We start from the raw sequence: 17,172 nt of genomic DNA, 5'->3' as shown, positions 1-17,172 counted from the left end.
GGTCATATAACTTCTCTTCAATTATTAGTTAAGTACATTTTTTTTATTGTTCTACAATTAATTTCAGCGAGGTTTTTCCTTTGCTGAGTACATCGTTTTTGTTTAGTGTGGTTTTTCCCAAGCGAATAAAAAGGATTTTCCTGTCGTGATTTTTTTTACATAAATCACGATGGTTAATGAAAAAATCCACGCATAGTTAGACCTCGTGGTAATTTCAGCATACGCATAATGACGCCATCGGCATAACATATAGAATGGAGGGATCTCTACACCGGGACCCCAACTGGAAATGGGTCTCAAACTTGTAAAACCCGTGCATTACAGTTTTACCGTATAGGAAATATACTCAAGACTTACAATGAAAATAAACAGAAAAATCTATCGCTTTTGCCTAAGAAAAACTAGAATAGTTTTCTCAAGATTTCTATGACCATATCCATCACTTCTACTATGTGTGTATGTGTGTGTGTGTATATATATATATATATATATATATATATATATATATATATATATATATATATATATATATATTTATAAAGATTAAGAGATTAATTAACTTTCGCCGATATTATTTTTCGAACCATCACAGTGAAATAGGATCTAGGTGCGATTGGAAGAATTGTCAACAGCTACGTAGAAAGAGTGTGGTATCGGAGAAATAACGATTTCACTCTCTGTCTTTGACCTTGTGTTGCAACGCCGTCTTGGAGGTCACTCGCCTCGCAATAAATCACAACTCAACGGAACCACCACACGAAGTGTTACAAGTTTAAGGATGGGGAAGCGGTTAATGACTATTTATGAACAGACATAACTGTGCCACACAACACGCAACGAATAATGTACTCTGATGTACCCTAGTGCGTTTCCTGGTTTTCTCATCGCTAAATTAAACACATAGAGCGCGAAAGGTGGAAAATGTCTCTCGCACCGGGCAGCGACCCACGCGATCGCTGATCCTCCTCCTCTCCAAGCCCATTTGTGGCGCCAAAATACGTCCCCGACGGTCATTTGATAGAATTCACGTTCACATTCTTTGCTAATTCTGTCCGCAATTTATTAAGTTTTGTATGGTCGGGAAAACCGTCGAGTGACCGTCAAAGCAAAGAGGTGATTCGTATCTGCGTCAGAATTCCATACTACAAATGTTCCCAGTCGTCATCCAACTCGTTGCCCACAACGTAAACAGTCTCAAAGGCCTTGAGCCACTCTTGAAACGCAGGGATGCTCATAAGATTGACCCATTTCTCCTCTTCGTAAAGAGAAGCACTGCTTAATGAAAGTTTAGAGCAGACGTGAGAGTGAGCAGGTTTCCCATCGCATCTCTCGCTTGGTAATACGTACATAGATGCCGTTCTATCTTATTATGTACTCTCGAAGAAAGCAACGTTTCAGTGAGAAGTTAGTTTGTTTTTATGAAAATCTGAAACGTTCCTTTGCTTTGAAATCAAATTGTAAGTAATGACTTTCGTGGACAGAAGGGAATTGCAGGTATTGTCAGATGCCCTCCCGTCTTTTCTGCGAATTTCTTCTCTTTGGATGTATAGGGGATGGACATTTATGAACCTAGAATCTGAGAAAAATTATGATTATCTCAAAAGGGCTAATAAGCTCAATTCAAGCCTCCCATTGCCAGAGAATGAACTAGAGTGTCCTTTTAAGATTCAGGAAATCAGACTATAAGGTAGAACATACCAAGTCTGAGAAATATGAAAAGCTAGAGCACCATCCAACAGCAATCAGGTGTATTCTCTCACGCTTTCCGCTGGGCTTTTCGTAGGTTGCCGTTGAGAAATACACAACATTTAAACGCAATAAAAAATTAAAATGATTTATTTATGTGAATCCGCTAAATAGGAAAAATATAGGGCTGAATATTTACAATGAAAAACGTCCAAACTGTGTTTAAGGAATAGTTGTATCCCACAACCAAGGCCGTTAGTGCACCCATATTATGCCTGAGAATAATGTCATAGGGGAGACTTTGACGTTAATGCAAGAAAGTGAAAATACAATCGACGAATCAGCCTGCGTGTATTCTGATGAAAACATTACGTGGGATGACCTAATAATCGGTGGTATTATATATGTATTACCAATTTACTAATGAATCAGCTCGTCCAAAAATTGGATGTATCATTTGCACGCTTATTTTTCAATTAAATAAATGTGACATTTCCAATTATGATGAAAAATTATTGATCAATGATGGCAATTGAAAAAAATGAATGGATTGGATTGGGTGTGGAAAGCGAAATCAATATTTGGTGTGAAGTTTGAACTCATTTTAAACTCTAGATGACACTAAACGCGGCGTGCCTTATTGTGTACACCAAATTCCAAAGAGAAGCATCTTTTTTTGCGAATAGTGAGATATTTTTTAATTTTGGAAAATATTCCACCAGATTTAGAGATATAGGCTTACTTATGTAGTTAAATACCAAATATTTTCTTCTTTGAAACGTACCGTAACGTACTAAGTTCTTTTGAAAAATTTATTATTCCAAAGACCATCAAAAATGTTTTATCAGAGAGTGTATTCAACACAGGATTTTGATAATACACTACTGTTCGTTCACGTACTTTGCTTCTGCCGGTCTGGCTCTCTAGTCAAAATACAGCAAGCAGTAACCTCTCTTCTCTGTCATCAAGTTCCACCCTATTCACTAACATCGGAAGTGTTTTGGGGAAAAATAGGCGTTGTAGCAGGGGTGTTGGTTTAAGAATTGGATCGACGAAAGAAATATTGTCAACGATGGGGAATTTGATGATACAAATGATACACTTACACACATACACAAAGTAATCAACCCACAGGTTGGTTTGGTAGGTGATGGCAGAGTTCACCCAGTACTAAGCCCGACGACGTGTGAAATTCACACATCAGGGTAGAGGGGCCAGTTCATTACCCTGTGCCGGTCAAGGTTTCCCCGGAATATCTGGTTCCTGAAAAATCACATAGCTTGGGTGGAGCTGCAGGTGCCAAGAGAGGCTTGCCCGGTAATCGAACCCGGTCAGTAGTCCAACCCCCTGGACTACCACGGCCCGCACAAGCGATATATGTATGTTTCAGAAATCTTGTGGGAAGATTATGGCCGTGGAATACGGGATTCCGAGATATAGAAATAGGGAAGGATATGTAAAATAGTATAAAGTATAGGAGTTGGAAAAAGTGAAGACTTGGAAACGTTTTCAGTATGGTGAGGGAAAAGAGGATGTTACAGGGTAAAATGCTAAAAATGGTAATTAAGTTTATTCGGGAGATATTGGTAGGTAGAGTGATATTGAGGTCAATGTTAGTTGGGAGAAATTTTCTGAATGCCTTTTGAATAGAATAAAGGCTAATAGCAAGTCTGAAGACTTGAAGAGGAAAATAATTTTGGCATAGAACAATTAAGGCTAGATGTATTTTTTGCGATATGTAATACAATATAGTTTAGTAAGAGACCGGAATCTTTGATCGGTTATCACGCTTTTGAAAATCGCTATTTGGTAGGGAAATATTTGAGATATTTCTTGTTGTCTTTCTTGACAGTGATTTTAACGTGACACGATCAATGAAAAGATAACCCTTCTGGAGTCAGAAGCCCTAGATTGGCCACACAGAAGAGGTACAGACGCTGTGTGGACTACCTCTCGTCTAGCTCCTACCCTTTGAATCCATCCGGCATGCATGACCCTAGCAGGAGCATTTATTATTGCTCCCTCGCACATACCTAGGGTTCGTAAGAGCACACATTCCCTTCTACGTTAAACTTAATTTCTGGGGAGGCCTTCCATAAGAAATTACTAATACCAGAGAATTAATTCCTAGAAGGGCCCGTGATTGACCAAATTATATGAATCGTAAGTATTTTAATAGGAATGCATACCATATGTACTGCCTTTCGTCTGTCGCCTTCGATGTATGCGGCATGAGAGATGTCGACAGGAGAAACTATTATTATTACCGCCAACATAGTTGTGTTGATTATCAGTAAAAGCAAGCCAAGTAAAGGTAGTAGCTCATTTGGAGGCCTTTAACTGCAGATTGGCAATCATGAGGATCATTTCTCAGATCTAACTTCCGATAAGGATCAGTCATTTATTAAATTATGGCAATCATAAGCCTTGTGAAATTTAATATTGATAGTAATCTACCGTTAAAGGTAGGTTTTAGGTGAAAGGGACCAGCTACTAAGTTTCTAAATCTCTTAAAAGCCGCGTCGCTAATGACCGTAATACTGTATATTTAAATAATCTATTCTAGTAATATCGATAGACTGATTTTAGTCCCGCCATCCAAGGCTGTAAAATTCCACTACGAATTTTACTATGGTACGACGGTTTTTCTCGTTACGGTATGATCAGGTACACTTTGGATATCTGATGATGGCGATGACTAAACACCTGAGTAGGTAAAACCAGCCGTGCTACAATTAAATTATATGTGGCATTTTACAAAGTATGACTTTCAACAATTTTTTAATAGGAGGAGATTCCACCAAGTAACGTCTGAGAACGTTTATTTTAACGTCACCTACTCTCCCACCTGCACAGTACGCGTAGCCCCGGCAACACGCCAGTTGGGAATCCCTCCGTAAGGCGCGTATCGCTGCGGGAAACGGGTTGACAAATCAGTCACTTCTCATCTCGTCCTCACTCCTCCCCCATCAACCATCGCCGCTCCCGCGCGCGAACCGGACAGGCATTTAAGTGACAAGAGGGCTGGCGCGGACGGACATTCCGAGATAGCTTGCCATTACGCACGCTCACAACACCGGTGAGGGCTGCGGGAGTACATCCAGGGACCCTGCAGAGGAGAAGAACCCCTTCCTCATTCCTACGAAGGGGCGAAAGAGGGAGATTGATTGGACGGGACGGGAAGTCGGGTGTGGACGAGATCCGACTGCCCCTCTCGTGGTGGGACCCGCCTCTCAGCTCGCGTTCTAATACCATCTTAGGGGATGGCAGAAGCGGGGGAGGAAGGGAGAGACGGTCGCCCAATGTTCACTCGCGTTAGCGACCGCGTCAGGCGTTGATCTCACCTGTCTCCCGCTGTGTACCACCACCGCCCGGGGGAACCAGAAGTCTACCCCGAGCACGCCGCACTCATTTGGAAGGACGCGGAAGAGAGTGACGGATCGGCATAAACCCTCACATGCTCTTACCATCGTCGCGTCCCGTGCTCACGCGACATTCTTCGTTTTAAATCCATTGCTCCACCCCACTCAATCCACAACTTTAGCGCTGTCGGCCACGGTGTTTGAACCGATCGGTTCGAGTGCATAGGCGAAGGCAGGGCTCACTTCCCCCTTTAGTGTGCGTGACAATTGAGCATCCAAGAGGATCAGCTTGTGTGCGGTCTGCGGTTTGACCCAGAGCGGATATCTGGGACCCTAAGGATCACAAGCACAGGGGTTGAAGCTGGGGGTGTCCAATAGGGTCATCCGTAAACGGACCCTTACCCTACGGCTATTATTTGATCACACTATCCACTGGGCTACCAAGTCTCTGCGCCACGCTCCATTGGTCCTATTTAACCCTCCGAGGGTCCTAGTGGTGTCGGATCCAGAGGGTTTGCCATGGCAGCTGAGGATGGCGCCGTCAAGCCCGCTGATGTCGCGGCGGACGTCGTCATCACGTGCGTGGAAACCAAGGGTGAGTACAGTCGGGTCTCTCTCTCCTCTTACCCGCCTTTCTTTTTGCCTCTCTTGCTCCATTCATTTTCAACGAGTGCGCGCGTTCTCTTTTTGTAGTGATGAAATGAAAGCGATTTCATATGTTCTGATTGATCAAATACAGGCAGGCAATCCAAAAACGGGTTAACATCCAGTCGAAAGCTCACGCGCTATCGTTTTGGATGCCTACAGGCGGTCATAGTTTTCTCTAGGCAAGTTAAAGTAGTCTATTGCATTAATTTCTGATTTATCTCAAAATGGCCGCAGTGTTTCTTTTCGTAAAAATTTTTGTCTAGTCTTTTCAACTTAATTATTTGCATGGCTCAATATTATAAAGCGTTCCTCTCGCGGTAAATATCATTTTAGTTTGTTGGGGGAACTCCAAGGGGGAATTGGGATGCTGAGGGGTGTGCTGACATGTGGGCTGGACATACGAAAATATTCGCCATATTGGACACCGCGCAGGGCGGTAGAAATTATGTTTAAGAAAAAATGGTTTAAGCGGTGTCACACGTAATTTTGTCGAGGCTATAAATCATAGAAAAATAAAAAGAACCAAATGTTCTATCCATAATTACATTTTAAACACTACACATTCCGGCGATACACATCATTTTCAAGTGAAAAATGATGGCTCTGAGGGGGAATAAATATTCTCAGGTGACGCCTTTTAGCGGCGTTTGTGAAAAGTAAAACACCGCCTTGTTCGTGGCCCCATCTCCCTTGCTCCTGGTATTTTATGTTGGATTATCTAAATTTAAAAAAAAAGGTTATGCTATTGCTTCAGTTGCCTCGTTGAGACAAGCTAGAATTTCTGCAACATTTTCACACTATACCTTAACACACATTACATTCACAATGGCGCTGTAATACAAAAACAGCAACATTTTTAGAATTGCGTACTTTCAATGCGAAAAACAACAATAAATATTCAATGCACGCAAAACCCACACACACGAACCATTCCATCATTAAACTCAAACTAGCCTCTTGGCAATAATGGTGCAGTTTCCCATCTATGGCACATAAATTAATTAATGTTCAATTGCTTTAAAATATAATTAAGAAAGAAACTAAACGCGATTAACCGCGTTGCAGTAGTTAACGGTTTTAGTGAATTCGTGGTTAAGAAAAACCTTCAAACAAAAAATCGAACAAATGCCACGTTCACTTTCGACACTCCGACGTAAAAATAGGTGATGAGAAATCTATTTATACTTTCCAGATTTGCTCCTAAAAATTTAAAGCCAGCATATCTATGAGAGTATCTGCTCTAAATGATGGAATAATATAGGATATCATTTAGTAAAATTATCAAAACTTACTTGAAAAAAAAATAATGGAAAGATAAAATCGTGAAAAAATGCCATGTTTACAAAGTTGTGTGTCATATTAGTTAGTCAGTGAGGAATTTCGTCATTAGAATTGCAGTACACCAGCGATGTTGGATTAATGAGAACGCGTTGTCACTTACAGCAAGGCATCTAAGTCTTCGCGTAATACGGGCTTAAATTTTCAAATTTTAGCTATCAGACAGGAAGTATTCCCTTCCGGATCAGCGTTGGTATTCAAAACCGAAGGCCCATGGTTCGATTCCTGGTCCAGGAAAATGTAGTTCAGCTTTAAAGTTTCTTCCTTCCAACTCGTCCACCTCATTTTTTGATTTTATTTCTCCTGTGATGTAATTCCAATCCCTATCCTTACCCCACACTCTTAAAAACGACGAAAATTGTTCCCATGGTTGGTTTAAAAAATGTTATTGTGGAGAGTGCATAAAATGATTGAATACATTTCATAGTAATGCAAAATTCTGGGGTATATGAATCGTGCATGGTACACGTATATTTGGTCGATTAGAAAACAACCCAAAACTAGTCTCTTTCTAATATTGCTTTAATTATATTGAGAATCAAACGAATATAGAAGAAGGTATAAATATCAAGTAAAAAATTTTTTTCAAGAAGAAATTCAAGGAAATTCCCTGGAATCATATTGAATTGTGATGAAATCGGCCTTGTGAAAAGTGAAAGAGCAGTAGTACAAATAAAAAACAAATATTGGTCCTAGACTTAAAAATTGCCTCATAAAAATGAAAATGGCTTCATCAACAAAAGAAGAATGACTCGGAGACATATTTAATACATATAGAGAATGAAGAATTCTGCATGTCCGGGTTTTCACCGCGTTGTTGTTTGAAGCCGACAACAGTTTCGCCGAAGTTTCATCCGGCGTCTTCAGGTCGAAGACGCCGGATGAAACTTCGGCGAAACTGTTGTCGGCTTCAAACAACAACGCGGTGAAAACCCGGACATGCAGAATTCTTCAAGCCACCGCCGCGAAAATCTACGCAGCCATATACATATAGAGAATGATAGTGATATATTTAGGTTTCATGGCTTTTTCATAATGCTGATTGATAAAATGACCACAAATATTTGTCATAAGATCAGAATATAGCTATAATTGTGAGAAGGCCACAAATAGGAGACCAGTATTTTAGATTTCTGTATTTTAAAAATATCAAGGCAAGGATGGCTTTTTTCTTGACTCTGATTTTCCCATCAGGGCCTGGCAATTTTTCCACACTTTAAATTCCATTTCAGTAAATAACTTTTTTAGAAATTTTTCAGACGCGCTGCGATGTTAATTTTTCTAAATTATTGAAACCATCTTCCCTCTTTTCTTTAATGCCAATCAGCTTCTTTAGCAAAGTAATAGTCATTTTTCTCGTAAAACATATACCCCGGATCATGCTCATGTTCAGGGTGTGCGTTCAGGGTCTACGTATATCTATCGTCAATTTTTCTGTGGGAGGGAATTTCATCAATTCTTTTAGCCTTGTATTCCCATTAATATTTATCTGTAGTATCCAACTCTTACATCAATGTTGAGTACTTTTAATATTCATTCATTCTTTCTTCATCCCGTGTATTTTCTCATTCAATTCTTTCTCTATTCAAAGATTCTCCCTATTCATTCACTCAATTCATATTTCCAATGTTTTTCATGAGAGTTTCAACGTATCCATGCCGTTTGTAATGGCATTCCACGCAAGGTTTTTATATTTGTCTTCTCGGGCTTCAAGACAGTAGTTCTCTTTTAGTCCTACGATTTGCCGTCTTGCTTAAGTTTTCCATTCACTTTTCCTTCTATCTTATTTCCTATAAATAATTGAATTGCTGATAATTTTAAAAGTTGGATCCCTAATAGGCGCTCGTGATTTTATTTTTTCTTTGCTCAGTCAGGTCTAATTGCTTAGGCAATGCATTTAATATTCCCCTGCAGAGATTTGTCATCCATCTCTCTCGATAGGTAGGTAGGTTTGAGTTATTTTGGTGAGCCGAACTCCGAGGCCAATTTTCACCTCTCTCAGTTCATTGCTCTGGCATAATGGTACGTAGCATATCATCAGATTAACATCATTAGCATTAATGATTAGGATCAGTAAATATATTACATGAGTACTATACCTTATGGCATTTATGTTTCTTTTATAAAAAGTAAAACTTTAGTCAGGATGATGGGGCTCTCACCATAGATGTGACCTTGGTCGACTCTGATGGAATAGTACTCCTTGCGCAGGTCGCGGTATCTGCACCTTATAAAATAATGTACAGGATACTTAAATGGGAAACACAGTTTTAGCCTTTGCATTGATCTCTATCCCTATTAAACCAAATTGATAACATTTAAACTCATTACATTAAAATGAGAAGTTGAGAAAGGCTCTTTTTATTACTGAATACTTAGCTAGCATCAATCGGTCCTGTAGCATTTTCGTCCACTACGCATAGCTGTGACTAGCACCTTTTAAAAGGCTGACATACGTTCTTTATCCTTGAGTTGAATCCCAACTGTTCTGTAGACCTTGGTGCCCTTGTCTGTTCTCCATGAAAGTGAGAGTCACACCTATGTCTTGCCGGATGTGACTTCTTAAACCCATTTTATTTTATTTGTGCCTCATTTCTTCACCTCATTGCTCGACAGGTTCATCCCCGTGTACTTTTTAGATGCGACCCCAATCTTCAATCACGTCACTGTGCTGAAATATTACCTTGATCACTAGGGAATAATAATAGAATAAAGTACGCTTATGATGAACTAAGTGCATGCGTGCCATTGATGATTGTATTACGCAATTGAAATGCTTCGGAATATTAGAATCTCCAACTCAACTTGCTGCGGGACACCATGTTACATGTCTGCAGATAATGAGTTCATTACACCATATGGGCCATATTTTAGCCTACGCTATGATGAGGAATTCGTCACTCAATAAAACACTTTAAATAATTGAATATCACTTAGCTCTATTTTGATAAATGATGCCGTCGGCTCTTTAGAATAAAAAAAATACTAATTTGTTCTTTAATTATATACTAATTTTTCATGATTTAAGCCCTTTTTTCGAAAAAGACTGATAAGTATGTTTAAATGATCTGATTCGCATTAAAATATCCCATTTTGCAGTCGACCTCTTAACTAGATGACAAAATACAAGTATAGAGATAAAAAAAACAATATATAATATACAAATATAAAAACAAAAAATAACTTTCAGTGGTTATATCGATGTAGGTAAATATAGAAATCTTAGACATAAATTGGATTATTAAATTCCCTATTTCGTCGTTATTCTCTTAGACCTTTATTGTTTCCCACCCCACTCTCTTAATCTGGCTTACGCATTTCTACTTTTGGCCTGATTCTAAGACCTTTCCTTCTTTTTTCACTTTTTATTTGAATAATTGGAGGTGTGTTAGTTCCGTGGGTAGCGCACTGGGCCTCGGCTTTGGATCTGGGGACCAGGGGACTCGGCTTTGGATCTGTGTGGCGCATCTGGGAACCTCAACTTCATCTAAGCTATGTAAACTTTTCGGGGAGCAGATATTCACTGGAAACCGCAGGCGGAAAAGGGATAGGAACTGGCCTCCCTACCCTGAACGTGCAAATGTTGCACGCCACATTAGGTTTAGGATAAAGTAATCTCTACCTTCACCTATCAAACCAACTTTTGCGTTGATAACTACGGTTGACCATGGTACTTAATTATGTCTAATAGTGGGGTGAAATAAATAAGCCAAGAAGATTGATACTATTTTCAGTCTTACTTAGTGCACTCTCTCAGAACCTAAAATTTCACCAAACGTCATTTAAGAGAAATGTAAGATTCTAAGGTTAATATTTCTAAAAATAATTCAAATTTTTTGAGAATATCATGGATCGTGGCTCTCGTAATTTCTGGCAGCTTTGTTGAGCTGCGGCGAATTACCGTAAGAGAAATGTTACGTCGAATGTAGGGTAATGGACAAATGAAGAGAGTTACGCAAGTTACCCCTCGCGGGTCTCGTAAGAAGGCAATTTACCGTGGACGTAATTTCCCGTATCGAAGGAGAGGGCAACTTCCTTGAATGGGTGTGTGCCCCTCCATTGAGACAACCTTCCATTTACGTCGGCTGGTAAACGTGCGCAGCTCTCAGAATTTGCGGAAGCGAGGGGTCCGAAGTGGGCGCTGAGACATAACCGTGGTTCATTAAGATTGACAACACGAATTCCCCTCCTTCCGCACTCATAAAGAACCCAAAAAAAATCTTTAGAATTGAACAATACGTGAACGAAACGATTCCCGAAGAATTATTTTCTCGATCGAATCGGACACCGTCACATTTCTGTCGCCGGACGTCGCCGGAAGTCGCTGGATGAGTGAATGTTAAAATACCCCACCAGTCCCAGCCTCAAAAGTCTATCCCCACCCTCGTTTCACCGATAAATTCCGACTTTACACGTTAATATGGAAGCAAGGGAGTTGGATGCCGTGGCCAAGTCTGACTGAATGATTAGCGGTATAGTGTATTGTTTATATAGTTGAACGTTTGCCTGTTGAACTGCCGTAACCTTCGAAATAATTTCAATTGAAATGTTACTTCAATTCTCATTGACAGAACAGCGTAATGCCCCTGGATTGACATCCATATGTTCGATCAATATTTTTGTTTGAATTCAGCTAGCTCCTTCAGAAAGGTTTTCTCAGTAATGTCTTCAGTAATCCCCAATGGTTGTGTGACATATTGTGCATGTACATTTCTAAAAACGTCAGTGTTTGCTTTCCATTCTAGTATGACATTACATTAGACTAATAGCAATATTAATTCGATGAAAAATGGAGATGATTTCGAGTTTTTAATCATTTTGTTTTTCCCACGCTACAATAAACTCTTCTTTTACGTAAAGAAAACACTTTCCAAATAACGTTGAGGAAATACTTAAAAGTAACAAAAATCTTTGATCGCACATCAGGCAAACTATAACAGAATGTTTGAGAATGAGCATCATTAGTGGAAAAATAGTTCCGCACAAAACCATTCTCCTATTTATCATTAGAATAATCTATATGGCTGTTGGTTTTTGATGGAAAAAAAGTTGGTTAAAAAACGGCTGTCAATCATCATTGCTGCATCGCGGGACCTCCTACGACGGGAGGAAGGGGTGAGTGCCTCTTCAACTGCTTCACCGGATTCCCGGCGCAGCTTCACGCCAAGTCGTATTGGACGTAGGGGCGGGAAAGGGGGTTGAAACTTGTTTCGTTTCCTCAGTGAGTTTTGCTCGTGCTTTGAAAGGCGCATCATTGCGAAAAGGGAGGGAGCGAGAGTACAGTGGAGAAATCACCGACGACTTTCAGTTACGTTTGTGATACACACCTTCCCTCTCACGCGCTCCCTCACTTGGAGTGGGGGAGGGGAAAGGTCATTGCGTCACGGACGGGTTTGCGTTTGCAAATGGTGAGGGAGGGGGAAGAGGAGAGGCGGGGGGAGTGGATCCCAGCTTAGATCGCAGACGCGAGGCCGGAAATATGAATACCGAGCGTTTTGATTGGCGATGAGATGTTGAAGACTATGGTAGAGGAGAGAACGTTAGAAAAACGAAGAAGGGGTAGAATTAGGATGTAGGGGTAGAACGGAAGGAAGGGAGGAAAGCAGTGGTGGAATTGTAAAATGGTTTATTACAAAGTCATATGCCAAGATGTGTATTGTTAGGAAAGGCAAATGAACAAATTAAGTAGTTTCAGGCGTGATGTGGTAGAATTCATGCATAATAAAGAAAACATTGCGACAATTTTCCACCAGATAAGTTTCACAGTTCGATTGGGTTTCTTTGTATTACGTCATCATAACATGAAGAAGATGTAATCGAAGCCCGGTCGTACTATTAAACCTATCTAGTGGAAAATTGTTACTATTTATTCTTGAAAAGGCAAATAAAGGTACCATTATTCTATGCCCATTTGAACGTACCCTATATTATAGAATAATAATAAATGAATTACATATATATATATATATATACATGTATATATATATATATATATATGTATATATATACATGTATATATATATATATATATATATATGTATACACCCATATGTATATACATGTATAAGCACACTCATATATAAACCAATAAAACATGTATCTTACAAACGGGATGAAAACTAGAGATATGCCAATTGAATTTCCCTCTCATTTGTATATATATGCATAATATATATACTTTATGAAATATATATATAAAATATATTTATATATATACTATATACTATCCATACGGTAGTCAAGGAGGTATAGCATTGGACTAATGACCGGAGAGTCCCGGGTTCGATTCCCGGGCAAGTCTCTGGGAAGCTCCACCCAAACTATGTGATCTTTCGGGTATCAGATCTTCTTTGGAAACCATAACCGACACAGGGAAAGGATCTGGCCCCCCCTACCCTGATGCGTGAATTTCACACGTCATTGGGCTTAGTACTGTGTGAACTCTACCATCACATACCAAACCGATCTTCGGGTTGATTATTGTGCTTATGATTTTATAGTTTCTCTTTCCTTAGATTAATAAAACTATAAATAAACCCAATTATATGCATGTATTGAAATTCATCTGTAAATATAAATAATCTGTCAATCAAATATGTTAAATTCCTCAAAAGAAATCAAAAGACAGCCACAATTTTAAACAGACAGCTACAAATATCGCAAGCGAAACTTTGTGGACTATTTTAGGGATAAAAGTCGTTCGAGTTTGCTACTTAAACTGTGAGACTAATTGAAATCTCACAATTCAGCGCTGTTAGTGGTATCGAATGCAGTACTAATGCACCCTCACACGTCTACATCTGAGTCATACCTTGCCAGTCGTCACGATGGTGTGGAAAGTTTTTGGAGGAGAGGGAGGAGGTATGTGCTGCCGCAAAGAGTGAATTATCATATTTCTACATATTACTTATTTATATCATATAAGAATCGTTGTGTTAACAACGATTCTTATTTCACATCATATTAGTACCTTTGTACAGTTGACTGCTACAAACTTACAAGTTGCTAGTTTAAAGTAGTTTCAGAGGCATAGGAAGAATTCCCCGAAGAACGGCCAAATGTAAAAGTGGAGAAGATCCTAATCCTTGATCTAGCAGTCGAACGGAACGACATTACTCCGAAAGGCCAGTCAAAGAAAAAAAAACCAATAAAACATGTATGGGGAAAATGGGATGAAAACAAGAGATAGGCCAGTTGAATGTTTCTCTCGTTATAAATTAGTAGCTACAAACAAGTTGTTTCGAAACGAGTCGGCACAGGACGTAAGCATAAAACGCTTGGAGACAGGAGAATTTTTCAACTTGAATGCGTTTAACATGAAGTAGAGATTGAACAACTGAGTAAAATATTTCGAAGGCCATCCAGATGCAGATTATCAACAACAATCACAACTCAGTGAAGAACGATGCTGCCACTACTATAGGTAAAAGAGAAAAACACAGATAGGAAGGTATGTTGCCATAAACACTGAAAGAAACATAACTATGCCTCCCTGCGCGGTAGATAAAAATATTCGGAGAAAATAGTGAATAAGATCACAATGGGGGAAATATGGCGCACTATGAGAAAAAGCGACTGGGAGTCACAAAATAAGCTGTAGGGTGACGTTATTCAATGCAATCTACGTAAGGTGTAACTTTAATCAAGGTGGAATAACTGTAATAAACTGAAAAAATAAGTAACCAGAAGAACTAGATGATATAAGAGAGTAGTAAATAGATCGCATAGTGAAGTATCCGCAATGCATGGCAATCCAAGGGTGGATGAACAATTCATTTATTATTATTCAAGTAAGACCTTAAGTCAAGATGATTAAAATTACCTGATGAATGGCAACGTAGCCCAAAGGAGTCGTGTATACATTTTTTGTGACAACTATGGTTCAGGGTATTTCAATTATATACAGATCTCACACGCATTGCTAGGAATCAGAATTAAATTAAAAGCGTATCCTTGAAAATATTGGTGGTACAGAAGGAGTTGTTTGCTGAAAAATACGGAAACAAAAACCATTGAGTAACAACAAACACCCTGGACACTAATCTTTGAGAGAATATTTTCATTCATTTGACCTTTCACTACGTATCTCCTTGCCCCTTGACATTACAAATTGTTTGTGGATACCATTTTATAGGAAATATAGTTTTCTACGATATTTCCCGGGAGGTATTTTACTAAAATTTGCAATTTCAAAGATGCTTCCATTAACCCCTGGAATCGTGGTTAAGTCAGCGTAATAGAAATGCTTGAAGAAAAATAAATGGTGAAAACTGAATGAAAAAATAGACACGCTTGAAGTTTAAATAAAAAATATAAGATTGTAAAAAAACAAAATAGTGGTTAAACCTAAAATTATAAAAAAAGCTTTTATCAACTCACTCTTAGTTGACGCATGTATTATTACAAAGACGCTTTAATACCAACTGAATTAGAAACTATTCGTGTAACTTTTAACACCACCGAAAAAGTAAACAAAAAATGACGCCTGCTTATAGCAGAGCGAGAGGAACTCTTCCAAGACCGTAGGCGAGAATTAATATTTTGTGTATATCCACGCCGGTATTTTAATTAGAAATCAGTATATCGAGAGCATTCCTTCCACAATTTGTCATCATGAGGTATGGAAGGATAAAGCATTGCGGAGGACGTGATGACGCCAATTAACTTGCAGAAAGAGGTTAAATGGTTGGACTAGTATATCTTTTATAGCATGTTATTTATTGTATCTTGTTCTCTATAATTTACCGGTAGAAAAAACTCATGTTAATGCTACATAAGGTTTGTTCTACCACTACCACAGCTATAAAATATATTTCTTATGGTTACAACTATTTAACCCAAGAAACCTTGGTAAACATTCTATGATATTTTTACGCTGATGCTCTAAGATCAATTACTTTTGATGGGTGAATCATATTTTCTTTAATCAATAAGTCATATAAATTGATATGAACAAAATATGGATTATATTGAAGTAGAGTTAGTAAACAAAGCAATCAAACTGATTTAATTGGCCTTACAGGCAAAGTGTTTGTTATTAGTGTTTATATATATATATATATATATGTATAAACACTAATAACAAACATATATATACACACATACACATGCAAATGTATGTACCTATATTTTTATGCACAAAACATAGGCATACAAACGTGAATATATATATACATAGTCAAATACTGGGTGTGTTTGACTAAATCATTAAAATTTTAATTTTGCAAATAAAATTTTGATAATTAGGCACTTAAGTTTGATTTTTCTGGGATTTTGTCCAGTAAGAGGGAAGAATGAATGCTTGAATCTGTCGGTGATGATTTTGTCTTTCTGATTTTATCTGAATGTTTGAATTTATCTGAGTAATGTTTTGTTACAATAGTCCAAATAACACAATGGAGTCGCAAGAAAACTCAGGTGTTCTGCACCTTTCTAAAAGACATAATGTAAAAATTTTCTTTTTTTGTGGGGCTTCCAATCTAATTTTCCCATCGTATCCGTCACACTTATTTCGTTCGATTAATGCTGACTGTTTTTCTTTCCAGATGCAGTGCAGGACTTCAAGTAAGTAGAAAAGCATCAGTTTGTGGACCAACAATCTCTCAAATTAGTTCAGCACCTCCCATGCTGGTCTAGCAGTCTGAGATTTGTCAATATCAAAACTACCATGGTGATTTTCATTAATTGTCGTGAAAATGGCGATACCCGATATAGTTTTCATCGACCGCATGTATCATGGTTACTTTTAATACCTAACTATGTGATTATCCTTATTTACTCCACTGATTTCAATCGAAATACCGAGGCGCAATTGCGTAACTTACCGCAGCTTTTATTATTCACTGTACAAGTACTTGTATCTTTCTGTATTATTCATAACATTATACATTAATTACTTTAGATCTGAGGTAGCTGTTTGGATGGAGCAATGGATCAAAAATACTTTGTTTACAAAAACCGGAATGTATACGAACATATAGTATACAAGATCTTCTCAGGTAGTTCTACTCTATATGACCCAAGCAACACACACTAGGATAGTGTATGACAGCTCGGTATATGTAACAAAAAGTATGGGGAATTTTTCGTACCCCCTGTTTCTGGTCATAGCAGGCTGTGCATTCAATCTCGACACATA

The 17,172-nt window shown here is 38.6% G+C and overlaps 1 protein-coding gene across 1 annotated transcript in view; it reads left to right on the top strand.

The window, feature by feature from the left end:
* Positions 1–4,731: 4,731 nt before the first annotated feature.
* The window catches only part of LOC139691969 (sterol O-acyltransferase 1-like), a 36,741-nt gene continuing 24,300 nt past the window's right edge, over positions 4,732–17,172 (top strand). The window contains exons 1-2 of the mRNA XM_071589943.1: positions 4,732–5,643; positions 16,580–16,598. Of these exons, the coding sequence (XP_071446044.1) occupies positions 5,568–5,643; positions 16,580–16,598 (95 nt within the window). The 5' untranslated portion in view covers positions 4,732–5,567. The remainder of the gene's footprint in view (positions 5,644–16,579; positions 16,599–17,172) is intronic.

This window comes from Hetaerina americana, unplaced genomic scaffold, assembly GCF_022747635.1.
Source record: "Hetaerina americana unplaced genomic scaffold, ioHetAmer1.1.p SCAF_4, whole genome shotgun sequence".
NCBI lineage: Eukaryota > Metazoa > Arthropoda > Insecta > Odonata > Calopterygidae > Hetaerina > Hetaerina americana.
Note: the sequence above shows the minus strand (reverse complement) of the source record. Positions and strands in the feature narration are given on the sequence as shown.